General features: G+C 43.1%; 1 protein-coding gene across 1 annotated transcript in view; it reads right to left on the reverse strand.

Moving 5' to 3' along the window:
* Window positions 1-2,249: 2,249 nt before the first annotated feature.
* Window positions 2,250-20,980, reverse strand: part of LOC135077275 (lysosomal alpha-glucosidase-like) — a 29,341-nt gene continuing 10,610 nt past the window's right edge. Inside the window, exons 14-25 of the mRNA XM_063971811.1 lie at window positions 15,417-15,585; window positions 12,181-12,250; window positions 11,212-11,344; window positions 9,570-9,679; window positions 9,127-9,243; window positions 8,532-8,728; window positions 7,770-7,903; window positions 5,670-5,821; window positions 4,883-5,031; window positions 3,644-3,851; window positions 3,033-3,158; window positions 2,250-2,414 (exon numbers count right to left, since the gene is read on the reverse strand). Coding sequence (XP_063827881.1) covers window positions 2,250-2,414; window positions 3,033-3,158; window positions 3,644-3,851; window positions 4,883-5,031; window positions 5,670-5,821; window positions 7,770-7,903; window positions 8,532-8,728; window positions 9,127-9,243; window positions 9,570-9,679; window positions 11,212-11,344; window positions 12,181-12,250; window positions 15,417-15,585 — 1,730 coding nt within the window. The remainder of the gene's footprint in view (window positions 2,415-3,032; window positions 3,159-3,643; window positions 3,852-4,882; window positions 5,032-5,669; window positions 5,822-7,769; window positions 7,904-8,531; window positions 8,729-9,126; window positions 9,244-9,569; window positions 9,680-11,211; window positions 11,345-12,180; window positions 12,251-15,416; window positions 15,586-20,980) is intronic.

The raw sequence follows: 20,980 nt of genomic DNA on the forward strand, positions 1-20,980 counted from the left end.
TATCAATCGTAATTGTAAACAAATACGTTTTTGATGTACGGACGACAGCACATCAACCTAAACACAGTGGCGTCTTATCTCGTTGTAATACAGGCTATTTTGCAACAAAAATGTATAGGTTGATGTGCTGTCGACTGTACAACAAAATACTAAACCGACAGAGTAATGAATTTTAAAAACGTATTCGTTGACAATTATTACGTACAATGGAGATAAACTACCATCCCTTGAGTTAAAAGACAATGCCGGAAATTGGCGTCTTTTTTTTTTCGCGCGGCCATCGACCAAACCTTGTTTTTTGATTACAAAATAGTGTAATAAACCAAACTTACTATGACATGTATACCTCTAAACTCAGTCTGAACTGAGTTACGAGCATTAGAAGTTTGATGATTTTGCATACTAGATTTGCTTTTTGCGCACAAGTTTTGTATGAAATTGCAACAAAATAGTGACATTGTATGTGTAAACAAACAATACCATCCATTAAAGGCTCCAGACATCAGTGTGGAGTAGAATCAGCGCAATAAAAAAATAGCGGAATATTTTGTTGCAATTTCTTACAAAACTTGCGCGCAAAAAGCAAATCTAGTATGTAAATCATCAAACTTCTAACGCTCGTAACTCAGTTCAGACTGAGTTTAGAGGTATACATGCCGTAGTAAGTTTGGTTTATTACACTATTTTGTAATCAAAAAACAAAGTTTAGTCGATGGCCGCGCGAAAAAAAAAAGACGCCACCTTCCATACAAAATCTGGCATTGCCATTTAGCTTATTCATTATGCATTATGTGTCTATAATGCCTAATGAATAAGCTAAATTTATCAAAACTGTTATAACCCTCTCTTAAATAATGTAGACTAACACAAAACGGACAGGACGTAACAAATCGCTGTATGTAACACTAGTTGATTGAAAAAAAAAATAGAACGATAATAACCGATTAAAAACCGAAAACCGGTTTTTTTTCTTGGAAACCGAAAAAAAAAATCGGTTTTTGATAAACTTTCGGTTTTGCATACCCTACCCGCGATTCAGTTAGTTGGTGATTATTGCAGTGAATGTGTGAGTGAATTGAACAGTTTTTATTTCTGAATTGTTTTCATTTTTTCAGAAACTTATTACTGTAATACTTAGTGTATTGAAATTTGACAGAAATACCACCTAACGTTTACAAATAAAGCTTTATACATTTTATTCTACTTTTTAATTTAAGATATTGCTTATATCAATCGTAATTGTAAACAAATACGTTTTTGATGTACGGACGACAGCACATCAACCTAAACACAGTGGCGTCTTATCTCGTTGTAATACAGGCTATTTTGCAACAAAAATGTATAGGTTGATGTGCTGTCGACTGTACAACAAAATACTAAACCGACAGAGTAATGAATTTTAAAAACGTATTCGTTGACAATTATTACGTACAATGGAGATAAACTACCATCCCTTGAGTTAAAAGACAATGCCGGAAATTGGCGTCTTTTTTTTTTCGCGCGGCCATCGACCAAACCTTGTTTTTTGATTACAAAATAGTGTAATAAACCAAACTTACTATGACATGTATACCTCTAAACTCAGTCTGAACTGAGTTACGAGCATTAGAAGTTTGATGATTTTGCATACTAGATTTGCTTTTTGCGCACAAGTTTTGTATGAAATTGCAACAAAATAGTGACATTGTATGTGTAAACAAACAATACCATCCATTAAAGGCTCCAGACATCAGTGTGGAGTAGAATCAGCGCAATAAAAAAATAGCGGAATATTTTGTTGCAATTTCTTACAAAACTTGCGCGCAAAAAGCAAATCTAGTATGTAAATCATCAAACTTCTAACGCTCGTAACTCAGTTCAGACTGAGTTTAGAGGTATACATGCCGTAGTAAGTTTGGTTTATTACACTATTTTGTAATCAAAAAACAAAGTTTAGTCGATGGCCGCGCGAAAAAAAAAGACGCCACCTTCCATACAAAATCTGGCATTGCCATTTAGCTTATTCATTATGCATTATGTGTCTATAATGCCTAATGAATAAGCTAAATTTATCAAAACTGTTATAACCCTCTCTTAAATAATGTAGACTAACACAAAACGGACAGGACGTAACAAATCGCTGTATGTAACACTAGTTGATTGAAAAAAAAAATAGAACGATAATAACCGATTAAAAACCGAAAACCGGTTTTTTTTCTTGGAAACCGAAAAAAAAATCGGTTTTTGATAAACTTTCGGTTTTGCATACCCTAAGTGTGGTCCTCATCCACGACGGCCTTCCTCCCGTGCCCTATACTGGTGCCGGTGCGGATGTGGTGCCAGTCGTGCGGGCCGGGGAACAGCGGCGTGGCCGTGCTGGCCCCCCGCTCCAGCAGGGGGGTCACCATGACGTGGGCCCCGATCAGGAACTGATCCTATGGTGGCTCAGTAGTGACACGACCCAGATAGCCCAATAGAAGACCAATGACCTCCATAGCGGGGGGTCCACCAGCAAGTGGACCCCAATCAGAAACCAATCCTAAGCCAGCTTACTAAGTGACATGACCCCAGCTGAGGTAACCTAATAGAAGACCACAGACCACCTTAGCGGGGGGCCACTATCAAGTGGGCCCCGATCAGTAACTAATCCTATGACGGCTCAGTAGTGACACGACTCACCATACTGCTGTGACGACACTAGAAGTCTAGACTCCAACTCACCCTGACTGTGACAGTGTTTTATACTCGTGCCGGTGTGCCGTGGTGGCCCCCCACTCTAACAAGGGGCCACCATCACGGGCAGCCCGTTCAGGACCTAATCTTGTGGCTGCTCAGTATTGAGAATGACACAGCCCCAGCTGTGACCCAATAGAAGATAATACCTTACCCTGACAGTGACAGTATGGTCCTCATCCACGACAGCCTTCCTCCCGTCTCAGTCAGTAGTGACGTGCCGGTGTAGCATGGTGTCCCCCCACTTTACCAGGAGGCCCCATCTAATGGGGCTCAGTTGTGACAAGACCCTTGCTGTGACCCAATAGAAGCCAACTCACCCTGACAGTGACCGTATGGTCCTCATCCACGACGGCCTTCCTCCCGTGCCCTATACTGGTGCCGGTGCGGATGTGGTGCCAGTCGTGCGGGCCGGGGAACAGCGGCGTGGCCGTGCTGGCCCCCCGCTCCAGCAGGGGGGCACCATAACGTGGGGCCCGATCAGGAACTGATCCTATGTTGGCTCAGTAGTGATATGACCCAGATAGCCCAATAGAATACCAATGACCCCTACAGCGGGGGGTCACCAGCAAGTGGACCCCGATTATAAATCTTAAGCCAGCTTGCTAAATGACATGAACCCAGCTGAGGAAACCCAATAGAAGACCATAGACGCCCGCAGCGGGGGGCCACTATCAAGTGGGCCCCGATCAGTAACTAATCCTATGACGGCTCAGTAGTGACACGACTCACCATACTGCTGTGACCTCACTAGAAGCCAACTCACCCTGACTGTGACAGTGTGTTTTATACTCGTGCCGGTGTGCCGTGGTGGCCCCCCTCTTTAACAAGGGGCCACCATCACGGGCAGCCCGTTCAGGACCTAATCTTGTGGCTGCTCAGTATTGAGAATGACACAGCTCCAGCTGTGACCCAATAGAAGCCGACTCACCCAGACAGTGACCGTGTGGTCCTCATCCACGACGGCCTTCCTCCCGTGCCCTATACTGGTGCCGGTGCGGATGTGGTGCCAGTCGTGCGGGCCGGGGAACAGCGGCGTGGCCGTGCTGGCCCCCCGCTCCAGCAGGGGGGTCACCATGACGTGGGCCCCGATCAGGAACTGGTCGTCGATGTCGTAGAGGTCCTCGTTGTCTGGGTCACTGGGAAAGAAATAATATGGATGTTGATGTTTGAATTGAAATTAAATACGGATTGTCGATTCGACAAGTTGCTGGTTTGATCATTTTCGATCGCCGATTTATTCTGGTGAAATAATTTATTATAAAACCTATTTTTCTACGTACCTATTTAAAAGTGTTTGATTATTTTTACTTTATACGCTATCTATGATACAGCTTTATTATGGGATCAGATGATGTGATGTAAAATGTCTAAAAACACGGACGGTAATTGTTTACAGAGTAAAAGTGCTTTTTAAAAGCCTATTTGCAAAAATAAATGAATTTTATGAATTTTATTTTTTATTTTAGACTACGCTCGCTTTCACATGGTCAGAATGGTTGTGATGCAGCGCGGGCGCCAATGTTTTGTGTAGTGCCAGCGGGTTAGTGTTAGCGGCGTAATGTGCGATAAAAAACCACGCATTACACGGTCCAGAACAGTAAGAATAGTTTGAATAAAATATATTAATACTCACACAAAGAAAACGGGCCTTATAACAGGCTCTCCATATACGTGAGCCGCGAAGAACAGCGTGTAGTAATACGGTAGCAGCGCGTAACGCAGTCTTAGCGCCGTTCGGCTCGCCGACACTACTGACGGTCCCAGCTTGTGAAGTTAATCCGGTAAACGTTATCCGAAGTATCGAATGTTGCCATCCCTCTCACGCAAAGCGAGATGTCAGCATGAGCGACGGTGACAGAAAGACCAGCGTTTCGGAGTAGCTTTGCTGGAGTCTACGCTACACCAAACTCGTCGATATAACCTGGCGGTTAGGTGTCGATGGCTTTGTTTATAAGAATCACGTCAGCAACATGAATCCGCGCGTGTTGTCTGGCGACTTATGGCAACATGTCGGCGGCACGTATGCAACTTCCGTATGCGCTCATTTGCCCGCCATTTCTCTCCTCGAGCGACTCTACCAGAAGAGTTGCTGATTTCGTGCCGCCGATAAGTCGACGACTTATGTAGGGGGGTTTTGTAGTAAAAGAAGTAGCCTTATTATACTCACACAAAGAACACGGGCCTTATAACAGGCTCTCCATACACATGCGCAGCGAAGAACAGCGTGTAGTAATACGGTAGCAGCGCGTAACGCAGTCTTAGCGCCGTTCTGCTCGCCGACACTACTGACGGGCCCAAGCTTACTGGGTCTTGTGGCTGTAACACAAGGCACATGGTATTGATTGATAATTTTGTGTAGTGTATAGTAGAAGGTATAAGACTCAATACTGAAGCGTTATCGGTTACATACAATACGGAGTTTGGTAACGAAAATAAAAATCACATTTTTATTTTGATTGCATTTAGATCAGGCGCAATTTTCTGAGCCGTTGTCAGCCAGTTAGCAGTTAATTGACGCGGAATAAAGTCCGCTACTTTACTCCGGGTTTTAGCAAATGGATAAGACTATCAGAGCAGAGTTGCGGTCTGAGTAAGTCAATTGGAACTGAGTAAGTTTCTCCGTCCCGTACTTTATTATAAGAATAGCAGAGCGTGCGAGCGCGACAGCAATATAATTACGCGCGAGCGATAAGGATGGGTAGCGTGGGGTCATTGGACGAAATTCTACGTGCTCGGCGACCGGACTTCAGCAATGACGCATTGTGAGCTGACAATCACGTTTCATACTCTTAGGAAACCTTGCGATTTTATGGCTGGGATCGCCTAATTATAAATATTTCATTCCATTTTTCACAGTGCGACGTTGAACAACGGCTGGAATCATCTAATAGTTCATTCCATTTTTCAGACAGTGCGACGTTAAACAAGTTTAATTCTTAACAAGTAGTACTCACGCTTGAGCTGTCCGAGTTGTGGTTTCTCGAGAAAGGATAGAAAGCTCCCAGCTGCATCCAGCGCCGGCACAGTTCCACAGTTGTATTCCCACGGAAGCCGCAAATGTCGGCTCCCATCATCGGGATGGCGAATAAGTTGAAGTTCAGCAGCTCTGAGGACAAACGGTTTTAAATGTTAATAATTATTATTACCAGTAAGGCTAAAATGTATAATACATTTTCTACATAAGATACAAATACTAATACAGGAATTTATCGTGTCGTGACACACATTTTGTTTCTACTAAAAAAGCGCGACCGTTTCATTGTCTGACAGATAGAGGATTTAGCCTACGCTCCTCTTACTGGCCAGACGATAGGAAAGCCACAACAGGTGTTTTATAGTAAAGCCTGGTCCGTGAGCACGTAGAATTTTGTCCAATGACCCCAAGCTACCCATCCTTATCGCTCGCGCGTAATTATGTTGCTGTCGCGCTCGCACACTCACTGCGGGCGCCCGTCGCACAGTCGCGACAGCAATATAATTACGCGCGAGCGATAAGGATGGGTAGCTTGGGGTCATTGGACAAAATTCTACGTGCTCACGGACCAGGCTTTAGCTATGAAATTGTCGTTTTGAACGAGAACTCTTTATTGTCTTTTCACAAAGTTTTGAAACAAAAGAGACATTTTTATAATGAACTATTGGTAGAATAGAGAAACAGGTCTCAAACACAACAAATGAAGTGTAACAGTTTACCAGGTATAGTCATCCGCATGTCGTGCCACTCGCTGGCAATATCGCCGCTCCAGTGAACGGTTAACTTGCCCGAGCCAACAAACGTCGAGCGCGAGATTATGAAGGGACGCTTGCCGCGGATGTCGCTTAGCGCGCTGTAATAACATCCCCCAGATATATGGCAAACTAAGGGTTACTTACCAGGTATAGTCATCCGCATGTCGTGCCACTCGCTGGCAATATCGCCGCTCCAGTGGCCGGTGAACTTGCCCGAGCCAACGAACGTCGAGCGCGAGATTATGAACGGACGCTTGCCGCGGATGTCGCTTAGAGCAGGCCTGTTCATCTCCGCGAGTTTACATCGAAAACAAAACACGCACGATGGCCCACCCACAGGACACTATTCGACAAGGCCTCACATACGAGCGAACATTGACTGACGCACGCGTATTCTTGTGTATGATGGAAGAAAATAAAGAAAATGGTGTACTAAATACTGTGCAGTATTTAACTACCTAAATAATAATAAAAACACAGAATGTACTTTTTTAAGTTGCCTCAAGACACTGAGAGGTTAATAAGTAGTTAATATTATTCATGATAATTCATGCTAAATCATGTATTTCCTCCGCCATTTTCCGCAGTTTGGCACCTCACGTCACATCATTTTACCGAAGTCAGCCCTATAGCTTCGGCGCAGTGCCGATCACTGACGTTTGTCAAAAAAATGGTGCTTGACTCTTGAGACAGGCTAAATTACACCATATTGTTAATGACATTGAGCATATGTTTTTTTAAATACATTCGCGAAGTAAAACTTCTGTACGTAGTACTTATTATTATTCTGTGGTATGACTCGATTTACGCGCGAATTTTCAACTCGCGCGTGTCTTGTGGACGCAATGTATTGGCTGCTAGTATCTCGCCAACGCGCGTATGATTCTACGCGCGTAGAATTCGCGGCAAATTCGCCCTCCTGGACAAGGCCTAAAGCACTGCAATAACGCCAAGATATATGGCAAACTAAGGGTTACTTACCAGGTATAGTCATCCGCATGTCGTGCCACTCGCTGGCAATATCGCCGCTCCAGTGGCCGGTGAACTTGCCCGAGCCAACGAACGTCGAGCGCGAGATTATGAACGGACGCTTCCCGCGGATGTCGCTTAGCGCGCTGTAATAACATCCCCCAGATATATGGCAAACTAAGGGTTACTTACCAGGTATCGTCATCCGCATGTCGTGCCACTCGCTGGCAATATCGCCGCTCCAGTGGCCGGTGAACTTGCCCGAGCCAACAAACGTCGAGCGCGAGATTATAAACGGACGCTTAGCGCGCTGTAATAACATCCCCCAGATATATGGCAAACTAAGGGTTACTTACCAGGTATAGTCATCCGCATGTCATGCCACTCGCTGGCAATATCGCCGCTCCAGTGGCCGGTGAACTTGCCCGAGCCAACGAACGTCGAGCGCGAGATTATGAACGGACGCTTGCCGCGGATGTCGCTTAGCGCGCTGCAATAACACACAACATTATTATTATTCTGAGTTTCTTGCGCTACTTCTTCTTATGTCCCCGAAGCAGTGGAATGTAAAAGTTATACTAGGTTATTCAGTCTACTAAACTGCTGGACCATAATTACGAAGTAGTCCATTTCATGACAGCTTCTTCATAGTCAAAAGAAAACCTGAAAGGTTGCCATTGCGACACTTATGTCTTTATTCCTGGTATCCTACCAGCAAAACTAATCGTAGAACTAAACGGACGTTTTTCTCCGTTTAGTCCTACTAGTAGAACTAAACGGACTACTTCATAATTACGCCTACGCTCTCCCCACATTTTTTTGATATGCATAGGATGAGTAGGGGTAGACCTATTCAACTTTGCTTGAAGCACAGGACTTGTCGAGTCCTACAGGGTAGGTAAATAAATATTTTAAAAATTGTTATTATAGATATTATTTTTTTTACGAAAACTGACATTATTTGGGATGAGCTACTTAAAAAAGTATTTTGTAAAGGCAAACAGACCGACCCCAAATAAAATGGGAATGGGCCAGGCAAAGTGGTAAACAGGTTAAATCAACGGAATTAACATAAATTCAATAACAGTAGCAACAGTTATCACGATTAAGATACTCACAAATTCGTCGCAATAGCTTCAGTCAGCCCGTACAAGTTGTGCATATCATAGTGCGGGCCGGAGTATTGCTTGGCGTCCATGCATAGCGTATGAGCTCGCAGATACGGGTCCGGTGTGTGCGGCTTGTAAGGTAATTCTTCATCGGAGCAGTGGCCTTCCTTGATACCGTCCACGAAATTGGACGGCTCGTTCATGTCCTGGGATAGTTTATTATCATCATCAGCAGTCGGCCTAAGATGCGCGCCATGATAAAATTTTATCATAGATTTTGGGCGACAATGTATAGTCGTCTAAAATCGATAAACGCCTCGGTAAAGCCATGTAATGATGCGTATTTACCCTAGGCAAGGAGATCATTTGGGCAACATGGCCCTTTTCAATTTACTAGATGCTAGAGATTTGGCCCCACGCTGGCCGCTAGTATAATTGCGACGTCTACAACAATTAGTGGTCATATTCGACTTATGATCGGCCAAATTGCATTAAGAAATAGAAAGAATACTGAATTTTGAGTATGACTTAAATACCACTTTATTAATCTAAAAAAACATGTAGATTTCTTAATGTAGAAATATAACAATAAAACGTTACTCACGATCCACGCGCCGTCGTATTTGACCTTCTTATGGAAATCGGTCATCATATCCACCCAAAACTGAGTTCCGTTCGGGTGGGTGAAGTCTGGGTACACCGTGCTTTCTCGGTTCCATACCTATTGAAAAAATGTATAATAAACTTCTAAATATTAATGTTAAGGAGACCTTTATATTATGCCTTGCATTCAGATAGACAGGAAAACTTGTCTGTGGTCATGTATAAAATACAGTGTCCAGCTTACATAAGATTCCAGTATTTATGTTAGACAGTTTTACGTCAGAGTCACGGTAATTAGTATTACCGTGACAGTCATTATAATGTTTAATATTATGTAATTTCGACAATACATAATTATTAACTGCCATCTGTAACTAAAACAAATCGAATAAGACAATGAAGAATTTTAGTTTTCTGAAATGGGGCTTATAAAATATAATTTACCTTCCCAATAAACGGTTGGTTGGTGCCGTTCTTGATGAACACATCCATTTCTATGCCCTTGTCGTATGGCGGGTAGGAGCCGGGTTTTTCCGATGCACTTATACCAGGATCTGTAAATATTAAGGAGTACAAATAATAAAATAAGCCCAACCTAGATAACATTGTAGTTTGGTTCACTTTACGTGTACGAGGCGAAGAAGATCGGCAAAACCTGGAGCGAGATCAAGCGAGAAGCTCAAGACCGAACGAGATTGAGGACTGTTGTGGACGCCCTCTGCCCCATCTAGGGGACATAGGACCATAAGTCAAGTAAGTCAAGTTGGTTCACTTTTGTGAATTCTTCGTAAACTAAGCCTAAGCGCAGACCACCGATTTTTCGTCGGCCGATAGTTTAGTCGGGCAGTTGATCAGTATGGGCATGTATGGAAGTGCGCACATTACGCCGATTTTATTTGGCCGATTCTTCGTACAAATTAAAATCGGACCCAACTATCGGACGACTAAAAATCGGTGGTCTGCGTCTAGTCTAACAAACCACGCAAAGTGTCGCAAAATGTTTACTTTATAAATATTGGCTTGAATATTCAGCATCTAAATGCTGACTAAATGACTAGTCATTTAGTTTATCATTGCAGTAGCAAGAATCTAATTTACCAGAAGCAAATAAACAAAATATCCAGCTACAAAATGGCCGATGGGTTAGGGAGGTCTGATTCAAATTTAAAAAGCGGTTTACACGTCCCTGTATTACTTTAACCCAACCACTGCTTCGGGACAATAAATGGGTCAGTGCTGAGAAGCGCACAAAAAACTCAGTCACTATTTTCAGCCGCATTGTTGATGTTCGCATATTTGTGCCATTCACCTTTTACGCATTCCACAGGAAAACTGAAATGGTTGTTTTCATTAGAGGGCAAACTGTAAATCCTAGCATTAAAGGAGTTGCAGTGGTACGGGACTATTCCCACCGCTCGTTCCCATCGCTGCAACTGCTGTATAGCCAGGATCTACAGCTTGACCGCCATAAAAACCCAACCAATGAAGGTCAAGTTCATCCCGGGGGAAAGTTAAACTGTCATTGGACCCGCAACGAAATTAATCACAAAATAGGAGGAGTTCGAAATTAAGGTTCGACTTCCCTCCATTATTGCAAAGCGGATGACAGGTGACAAACAAAGGTTTAAAACCTTTAAGAAAAGATTGTGGAAAGCATTAGGGGAGGCCTATGTTCAGCAGTGGACGTCCTATGGCTGACATGATGATGATGATGATGATGAAGAAAAGATTATGCACCACGGACAATAAATATCAATTAAGGGGGCCTATCTTATGAGCAATTAGCAACTACCTGCCAATAATATTTTTCACAAAATCGCTTAAAAGCACGGAAATTTTTAAGCAAATAGAATGATGTGGAATTAGTCCCATATCCATGGGAAGAGTAGTGAGAGAACTATCCCACTCTAATCTTCTAAAACCTATTTCGTTGCGGGACCAACGACAGTTTAACTTTGCCTCGGGACAAACTTGATCTTCACTGGTTGGATTTTTATTGGCGGTCAAGCTATAGATCTATGGGAACGAGAGGTGGGAATAGTCCCGTGCTCGGACCTATAAAGATAAATAAATAACTCGTACTTACCCAAAAGCATAACATAATGCATGCCCTCCTTATGCAGTTCGTCCACGAATTCTGGCAGGCCGGCGTACGCGACGGTGTCATACGTGAAGTCGTTCGCATCCTTCATGTAGTCGAGGTCGTTCCATTGCACGTCCTGCGAGACGAAAACGGAACTATAGGAAGGTGTGATAATGGCGACGACACATTTTCAGTAGAACGGAACGGTAGCAACAGGACGCGCGTCCTGTCATTGGTCGCGCGACCTTAAAAATTTTCATCTTCAACGTGCGCGGACGACGAACGAACATCAGCTGTTTTGACAAATCCGTATCGCGGTGTCGTTTTGACAGCTAGTTGAAACGAAGCATAGACGTAAACGTAAAAGCTAAATATCTCATGTGACAATGAAAATACTAGGAAGGTACGTCCATTACCGTGATACCGAATTTGCACCTCAGCTGGAATGAAAAACGGAGCTCAACTGGATAAGAAGCGCGTATGTATTGAAGACGTTAAAAATTAGCGTAATCGGGGCACTGTCATTGGTCGCCCGTCCTGTCATTGGTGGCGCGTCCTGTCATTGGTGGCGCGTCCTGTCATTGGTGGCGCGTCCTGTCATTGGTGGCGCGTCCTGTCATTGGTGGCGCGTCCTGTCATTGGTGGCGCGGCCTGTCATTGGTGGCGCGTCCTGTCATTGGTGGCGCGTCCTGTCATTGGTGGCGCGTCCTGTCATTGGTGGCGCGGCCTGTCATTGGTGGCGCGGCCTGTCATTGGTGGCGCGTCCTGTCATTGGTGGCGCGTCCTGTCATTGGTGGCGCGTCCTGTCATTAGTAATAGTAGATCTACATGCGTTGGTTTGGCTGAAGCTTAACGGCATGTGCAAGTAACTAGCGCAATGTCGATATACTTGCAAATTATTTTTCATCTTTTGCCGACTAAAATATTTAATGCAATTTATTAAAGGAAGAACTATTAATTTTATGTACTTACAAAAGGAATACCCGCGTCTCTATTGGCTTTCCAAACGTTTCGTGTCGTGTTCAGCGACAGATAGTTGAATCTGAAAAAGAATGGAAATTCAATTACATAACAATTTAAATCATATTATTATTTAAAAACTAGCGGCCGCCAACGACTTCGTACGTGTGGATCCCGTTTTACCCCCTTTGGGGTGGAGTTTCGTAAAATCCTTTCTTAGCGGATGCCTACGTCATAACATCTTGTATACAGTCGTACTGGCCCGCCACCTCCATCGGCGACGGCCCGAGGAACACGAAGAAGTTCAGAACACCCCCGATGGCGCGGTAGGTTGTATATAGTCGCGCTCGCACACTCACTGCGGCCGCCCGTCGCACATTCGCGACAGCAATATAATTACGCACGAGATAAGGATGGGTAGCTTGGGGTCATTGAACGAAATTCCACGTGCTCGGCGACCGGACTTCAGACTCACTTGCACAGGTGGAAGCCGAGCGACCAGTAGGGCGGCGAACGTACGACGAAGAAGTTCAGAACGCCTCCGATAGCGTGGTAGGTTGAATATAGTCCGGCCGCCGAGCACGTGGAATTTCGTCCAATGACCCCAAGCTACCCATCCTTATCGCTCGCGCGTAATGAGGGTTTTCGCGTATGAAAAATCCGCCAGATGGCAATACGTAGACGCGAGGTCCAAATGCTGCATGATTGGTTATTTTTGATATGACATTGACAGATATGTCAAAATCCACCAATCACGCAGCAGTCAGACCCCAGATCCACGTCCCGCCATCTAGCGGATCTTTCATACGCGAAAACCCTCATTATATTGCTGTCGCGCTCGCACGCTTACTGCGGCCGCCCGTCGCACATTCGTGACAGCAATATAATTACGCGCGCGAGATAAGGATGGGTAGCTTGGGGTCATTGGACAAAATTCGACGTGCTCGCAGACCGGGCTTTAGACATTACACTATCGTTACGTGCATGTACACGTACAAACACAAGTAAAGCTCACACGTCTTCGTGAGTTGCAAGAACTATAGAATCCACTCTAGAACCTTGCTGCTTTAGACTCACTTGCACAGATGGAAGCCGAGCGACCAGTAGGGCGGCATGAAGGGCCGGCCCACCAGCGCGGCGTACTGGCCAGCCACTTCCATCGGCGACGGTCCCAGGAACACGAAGAAGTTCAGAACGCCTCCGATAGCGCGGTAGGTTGTATATAGTCCGGGCGCCGAGCACGTAGAATTTCGTCCAATGACCCCAAGCTACCCATCCTTATCGCTCGCGCGTATTGAGGGTTTTCGCGGATGAAAAATCCGCCAGATGGCAATACGTAGACGCGAGGTCCAAATGCTGCATGATTGGTTATTTTTGACATGACATTGACAGATTTGTCAAGATCCACCAATCACGCAGCAGTCAGACCTCACATTCACGTCCCGCCATCTAGCGGATCTTTCATACGCGAAAACCCTCATTATATTGCTGTCGCGCTCGCACACTCACTGCGACCGCCCGTCGCACAGTCGCGACAGCAATATACTTACGCGCGAGATAAGGATGGGTAGCTTGGGGTCATTGAACGAAATCCTACGTGCTCGGCGACCGGACTTCAGACTCACTTGCACAGGTGGAAGCCGAGCGACCAGTAGGGCGGCGAACGTACGACGAAGAAGTTCAGAACACCCCCGATAGCGCGGTAGGTTGAATATAGTACGGGCGCCGAGCACGTAGAATTTCGTCCAATGACCCCAAGCTACCCATCCTTATCGCTCGCACGTAATTATATTGCTGTCACGCTCGCGCACTCACAGCGGCCGCCCGTCGCACATTCGCAACAGCAATATAATTACGCGCGAGAGATAAGGATGGGTAGCTTGGGGTCATTGAACGAAATCCTACGTGCTCGGCGACCGGACTTCAGACTCACTTGCACAGATGGAAGCCGAGCGACCAGTAGGGCGGCGAACGTACGACGAAGAAGTTTAGAACACCCCCGATAGCGCGGTAGGTTGAATATAGTCCGGGCGCCGAGCACGTAGAATTTCGTCCAATGACCCCAAGCTAATCCTTATCGCTCGCGCGTAATTATATTGCTGTCGCGAATGTGCATCGGTGGAGGACTTGTGGACGCCCTCTGCCCTATCTAGGGGATATAGGACCTTAAGTCAGTAAGTCTACGTGCTCGGCGACCGGACTTTAGACTCACTTGCACAGATGGAAGCCGAGCGACCAGTAGGGCGGCGAACGTACGACGAAGAAGTTCAGAACACCCCCGATAGCGCGGTAGGTTGAATATAGTCCGGGCGCCGAGCACGTAGAATTTCGTCCAATGACCCCAAGCTACCCATCCTTATCGCTCGCGCGTAATGAGGGTTTTCGCGTATGAAAGATCCGCCATATGGCAATACGTAGACGCGAGGTCCAAATGCTGCATGATTGGTTATTTTTGACATGACATTGACATATATGTCAAGATCCACCAATCACGCAGCAGTCAGACCCCAAATCCACGTCCTGCCATCTAGCGGATCTTTCATACGCCAAAACCCTCATTATATTGCTGTCGCGCTCGCACACTCACTGCGGCCGCCCGTCGCACATTCGCGACAGCAATATAATTACGCGCGGGATAAGGATGGTTGGGGTCATTGAACGAAATCCTACGTGCTCGGCGACCGGACTTTATACTCACTTGCACAGATGGAAGCCGAGCGACCAGTAGGGCGGCATGAAGGGCCGGTCCACCAGCGCCGCGTACTGGCTTGCCACCTCCATCGGCGACGGCCCGAGGAACACGAAGAAGTTCAGAACTCCTCCGATGGCGCGGTAGGTTGAATATAGTCCGGCCGCCGAGCACGTGGAATTTCGTCCAATGACCCCAAGCTACCCATCCTTATCGCTCGCGCGTAATGAGGGTTTTCGCGTATGAAAAATCCGCCAGATGGCAATACGTAGACGCGAGGTCCAAATGCTGCATGATTGGTTATTTTTGATATGACATTGACAGATATGTCAAAATCCACCAATCACGCAGCAGTCAGACCCCACATCCACGTCCCGCCATCTAGCGGATCTTTCATACGCGAAAACCCTCATTATATTGCTGTCGCGCTCGCACGCTTACTGCGGCCGCCCGTCGCACATTTGTGACAGCAATATAATTACGCGCGCGAGATAAGGATGGGTAGCTTGGGGTCATTGAACGAAATCCTACGTGCTCGGCGACCGGACTTTAGACTCACTTGCACAGGTGGAAGCCGAGCGACCAGTAGGGCGGCATGAAGGGCCGGCCCACCAGCGCCGCGTACTGGCCCGCCACTTCCATCGGCGACGGTCCGAGGAACACGAAGAAGTTCAGAACGCCTCCGATGGCGCGGTAGGTTATGGCCGGTGTTGGTTGGAGGACTATGTCTGCAAGTGGCGGAGGAAATAATTTTATTGTTCTTTCGTGCCAATGACTATAATAATAGGCCTGTGGGCTGAGTGTGAGTTTACATCAAACGCGCTCACTAGTGAGCCCGTTTAAAAATGTATGAACATTTTAGTTTTTAAACGTTTCCCGTTAGGGGCGCTGTACAATCCGTCATACATGTTATTTTTTGACGCGCTCACTAGTTGATAAATAAAAACTCACACTAGGCCCTCTGGACACTACTCATGATCAACATTTTATCGTTAACAAACATGAGTAACCTAAATTAAATTTAAATTCCAATTATTATTTTTAGTCTTACGCCCCACAGTAGTTTGATTTTAAAAATAGGTGGACATACGATCGAAAATCATAATTTCATCGAAACAAAAATTGTTTTGGATAGAATTTTGAATGCTGATCAACATTTGTTATTATGCATTTTTCGTAAAAACGAGCCTTTCATGCTTAAAAAAAATATGACAAAAAAATTTGTATGGAGAAAAATCGTTTTTATTTTTTTTCTGGCCACTGTTGCAAACTGTAGCGGTCAAACCTTATGTAGTCGTAAGTACCTATGGTGCCTAATATTACTACATAAAAATTTTATGCGGGCACGCGCGGCGAAGCGAGTAATGGACATGCAAAATTTTAAATATTTTTATTTATGGATTATTGATTTTAATGCACTTAAAGTAATTATTAATAGGAAAATAGACTTAGTCTAACTAGGTACAGCCCCCTATTACCTCATTTCACACTAAAACCTTTCAAACTAGAACCTAAGTTTTTAGGTACTAGGTAGCCTAAGTCGATTATTGACATTATAATATTCACTACTGGTCTACTGGTTATGGTGTAAGGTGGATTAGGTAGATATGTACCCTTTTACCTAGGTATATACCTACTTCTTGGCACGTATAATACCGACAGACATGATTAAAAAAAGTCTTCAAGCAAAAACCCTTGACTTCAATGGTTATGAAATATATTTTTACTTTCTAAAGTAGCCCTGAATAGATCTTTATATCATTTTGACTGTCATAATCGATTACAGTAGGTAGTGGGTTCAGTAAGGGTTGAACGGTTATAGTAAACAATACATTTTTATCACTCTCTATTAAAGTTAGTCGAATAATTCTAGCATAAATGGGAATACCCGCAACCCTGTTCCACACATTATTCATCATCCATCATCATTTCCACAATGGCCGGTTGGTGGCGACCTGCATCCAGCGCCTTCCTGCTGTATGAGGTCGTCAGTCACCATGTGGGTGGACGTCTTACGCTGCGCTTTCCGGTACGTGGCCTCCACTCCAGAACCTTGCTGACCCATCGGCCGTTAGTTCTGCGTACTATGTGCCCTGCCCATTGCCACTTTAGCTTGCTAATCCGTTGGGCTATGTCAGCGACTTTAGTTCGTTTACGGATCTCCTCCTCATTTCTGATTCGATCTCGTAAAGAAACACCGAGCATAGCCCTCTCCATAGCACGCTGTGAAATTTTGAGCTTATTTATAAGGCCTATATTGAGAGGCCACGTTTCCGAGCCGTATAGCCACACATTATTGCAGATCCATTATGTTCACCTCTACCTATAGTTTTATATGCCAGCTAACGTACACAAACTGCTGATACATGGTGCAGATAATGTGATAACATTTTGGTGTACTGGCTAACTGCCTATTGGATTCTTTCGGAAAAAGTATGTGAGTGACTTAGATTATTTTGAACACTTTGTTCAAGATAAGTGAATAGGTTAAAATATATTTTTTGATTATTTTTCGAACGAAGATAATAATTGAAGACATGAATGGAAGAAGGTGATAAACGTCGGATTTCAGATTTTTCTCTGTTCGATGCTTGGATAAAGGTGTTATATTTCAAACCTTAATATGTTTGAGGCTACTTGATGAAGGTGTTATGTACGTTATCTTTTTTAATAGACGAAGGAAAAGGAACTTACAACTCTTTAAAGGAGCCAAAAAGAAGAATCACTTTTTGCGAAAGTATAAGTATATAACTTATCAGAAAACTGGAAATTACAGTTATATCAAAATTTAAACTATCCCGCTACCTACTGTAATCGATTATGACAGTCAAAATGATATAAAGATCTATTCAGGGCTACTTTAGAAAGTAAAAATATATTTCATAACCATTGAAGTCACGGGTTTTTGCTTGAAGACTTTTTTTAATCATGTCTGTCGGTATTATACGTGCCAAGAAGTAGGTATATACTAGGGCATGCAAAAACCGAGCGGTTTGGAAAAACCGGTTTTTTCGGTTTTTATTTTTAAAAACCGAACTAAACCGGTTTTTTCGGGTTTTTCGGGTTTTTTGGGGCGACTGTTTGTAAGTAAATAAAAATGCTGCAAATTATAATAAAAATCATTTTATTTCTTTTATATTCTAGTTTAACAAGATTTTGTTTTATTTCCTCAAATTCGTGTGTGGGCGACTATTAATGTGTAATAATGATGGATTATTAACCATTGAGTGTTCGTGAACGTCCATGGGTGTGGGCAAGTGAAGCAAAACAGTGCATCGTGATTCTTCTGGTTCTCTCAAGTTGTCCATAGGAGGTCTCAGTAAAGCACCACAACTTTACTGAGACTCAAAGGGTGGGAAAGGGTATCATCTATCATCCTTCATTATATCATTACTTGATCTCATTTTGTAACTCGTATCACTTATACAGGGTGTTTGGCGCATCGTGTGCCAAAATTATTTGGCGGATAGAATGGGTCATTTCCTATATTTTCACCCCCCATAACACGTTCCATGTCAGGCGGCTACTTTTATATTAAGTTTTTTAGTAATTTCACCAAAATACCCAAATCGCATCATTTAATTTCGATTTAAAAAAAAACTACTAAGCGTAGCCTCAAAGTAAATATTTTGTTTTGACGTGCATTGATATAGGGTTGCATCAAATCTAAATTTACTGGCAAATATCATCTAGTTTTTTTTTAATTCAGCTTTGAGCTTTTCCGAAAAGTTAAAAATGGACTGAACATTTAAGTTTACATGGCTATAAAAATTTTTTTAAAAGAGATAGCGATCTTCGGATTTTATCAAAACTTCTCTAGTCTATCCCCATTCAAACGGTATACTAATCTTGTTTAAATAATAACAACAACTTCACAAATTCCCTAAATTAGTGCATTGACTCTATTCGGACTGATTTGCGAAATTTGTGTTTATAGCCCCTTTTTGTGTGAATAACACGTTAAATACCTACAGGTAAAAAATATTTATCTTATGCAATGTAAAAAACCTTTTCTCTATCGTTTTTCAATGTGGATTTCTTGAAATTAAAGACGAAAATAATTATTTTGATCGTTTATTAATTATTACAAATTTTGTTCAAAATGTCCGCCTCGGCAACGTATACACTAAGTAACGACATCTTCTTCTAATTTAGACTGGCCCTATACAGTGGCCTGCACGTTCCCCAGACCTAACTCCGTTAGATTTTTACGTCTGGGGACGAGGTAATGAACTGGTGTACGTAACGGAAGTTCAAACATTAGAAGAACTACAACAACGAATAGAAAACACCTTTATAGTAATAAAAAGAGAAATGAGGCTGCATACGACAACAGTCGAAGATGTCGTGAGTGTATACGTTGCCGAGGCGGACATTTTGAACAAAATTTGTAATAATTAATAAACGATCAAAATAATTATTTTCGTCTTTAATTTCAAGAAATCCACGTTGAAAAACGATAGGGAAAAAGTTTTTACATTGCATAAGATAAATATTTTTACCTGTAGGTATTTAACGTGTTATTCACACAAAAAGGGGCTATAAACACAAATTTCGCAAATCAGTCCGAATAGAGTCAATGCACTAATTTAGGGAATTTGTGAAGTTGTTGTTATTATTTAAACAAGATTAGTATACCGTTTGAATGGGGATAGACTAGAGAAGTTTTGATAAAATCCGAAGATCGCTATCTCTTTTAAAAAAAAATTATAGCCATGTAAACTTAAATGTTCAGTCCATTTTTAACTTTTCGGAAAAGTTCAAAGCTGAATTAAAAAAAAGCTAGATGATATTTGCCAGTAAATTTAGATTTGATGCAACCCTATATCAATGCACGTCAAAACAAAATATTTACTTTGAGGCTACGCTTAGTAGTTTTTTTGAAATCGAAATTAAATGATGCGATTTGGGTATTTTGGTGAAATTACTAAAAAACTTAATATAAAAGTAGCCGCCTGACATGGAACGTGTTATGGGGGCTGAAAATATAGGAAACTAGCTTTCCGCCCGCGGCTTCGCCCGCGTGGAATTTTGTCTGTCACAGAAAAACTTTATCGCGCGCGTCCCTGTTTCAAAAACCGGGATAAAAACTATCCTATGTTCTTTCCCGGGACTCAAACTATCTCTATGCCAAATTTCATCAAAATCGGTTGCGAGGTTTAAGCGGGAAAGCGTAACAGACAGACAGACAGACAGACAGACAGACAGACAGACAGAGTTACTTTCGCATTTATAATATTAGTTGGGATGACCCATTCTATCCGCCAAATCATTTTGGCACACGATGCGCCAAACACCCTGTATACTGGAAAATGGCACAAATCAAGTCGACCTCGACGTGTATTGCCAACATCATCAAAAAAGAAGAAGAACATTTGGTCATACTTATGCCTAATTAAATAATATGTAAGTTGACACTGACAGAGACTAGCAAAAATAATGGCGGCAATGGTCAAATACAAAGCGCGTTCCATTTTGCGCCCGCGCGCTTATAGCTTTAGCTAGAAGATACATGGTACTTTAGTTCAATACCATAGCCATAGACTATACTCTACTCATTCACATTGCATTACAATAATTGTTTTTATTGATATGACTAAAGAAGCATGTTCTTGTATGAGTTATTAAATTATCTAAAATCGTAGAAGAAAAACCGAAATAACCGAAAAACCCGGTTTTATAACTGACAAAAACCGAGTTCCAAATTGTGTCGGTTATCCGGTTTTTCGGTTATCCGGTTAACCGGTTTGCATGCCCTAGTATATACCTAGGTAAAAGGGTACATATCTACCTAATCCACCTTACACCATAACCAGTAGACCAGTAGTGAATATTATAATGTCAATAATCGACTTAGGCTACCTAGTACCTAAAAACTTAGGTTCTAGTTTGAAAGGTTTTAGTGTGAAATGAGGTAATAGGGGGCTGTACCTAGTTAGACTAAGTCTATTTTCCTATTAATAATTACTTTAAGTGCATTAAAATCAATAATCCATAAATAAAAATATTTAAAATTTTGCATGTCCATTACTCGCTTCGCCGCGCGTGCCCGCATAAAATTTTTATGTAGTATTATTAGGCACCATAGGTACTTACGACTACATAAGGTTTGACCGCTACAGT

Source organism: Ostrinia nubilalis, chromosome 13, assembly GCF_963855985.1.
Source record: "Ostrinia nubilalis chromosome 13, ilOstNubi1.1, whole genome shotgun sequence".
NCBI lineage: Eukaryota > Metazoa > Arthropoda > Insecta > Lepidoptera > Crambidae > Ostrinia > Ostrinia nubilalis.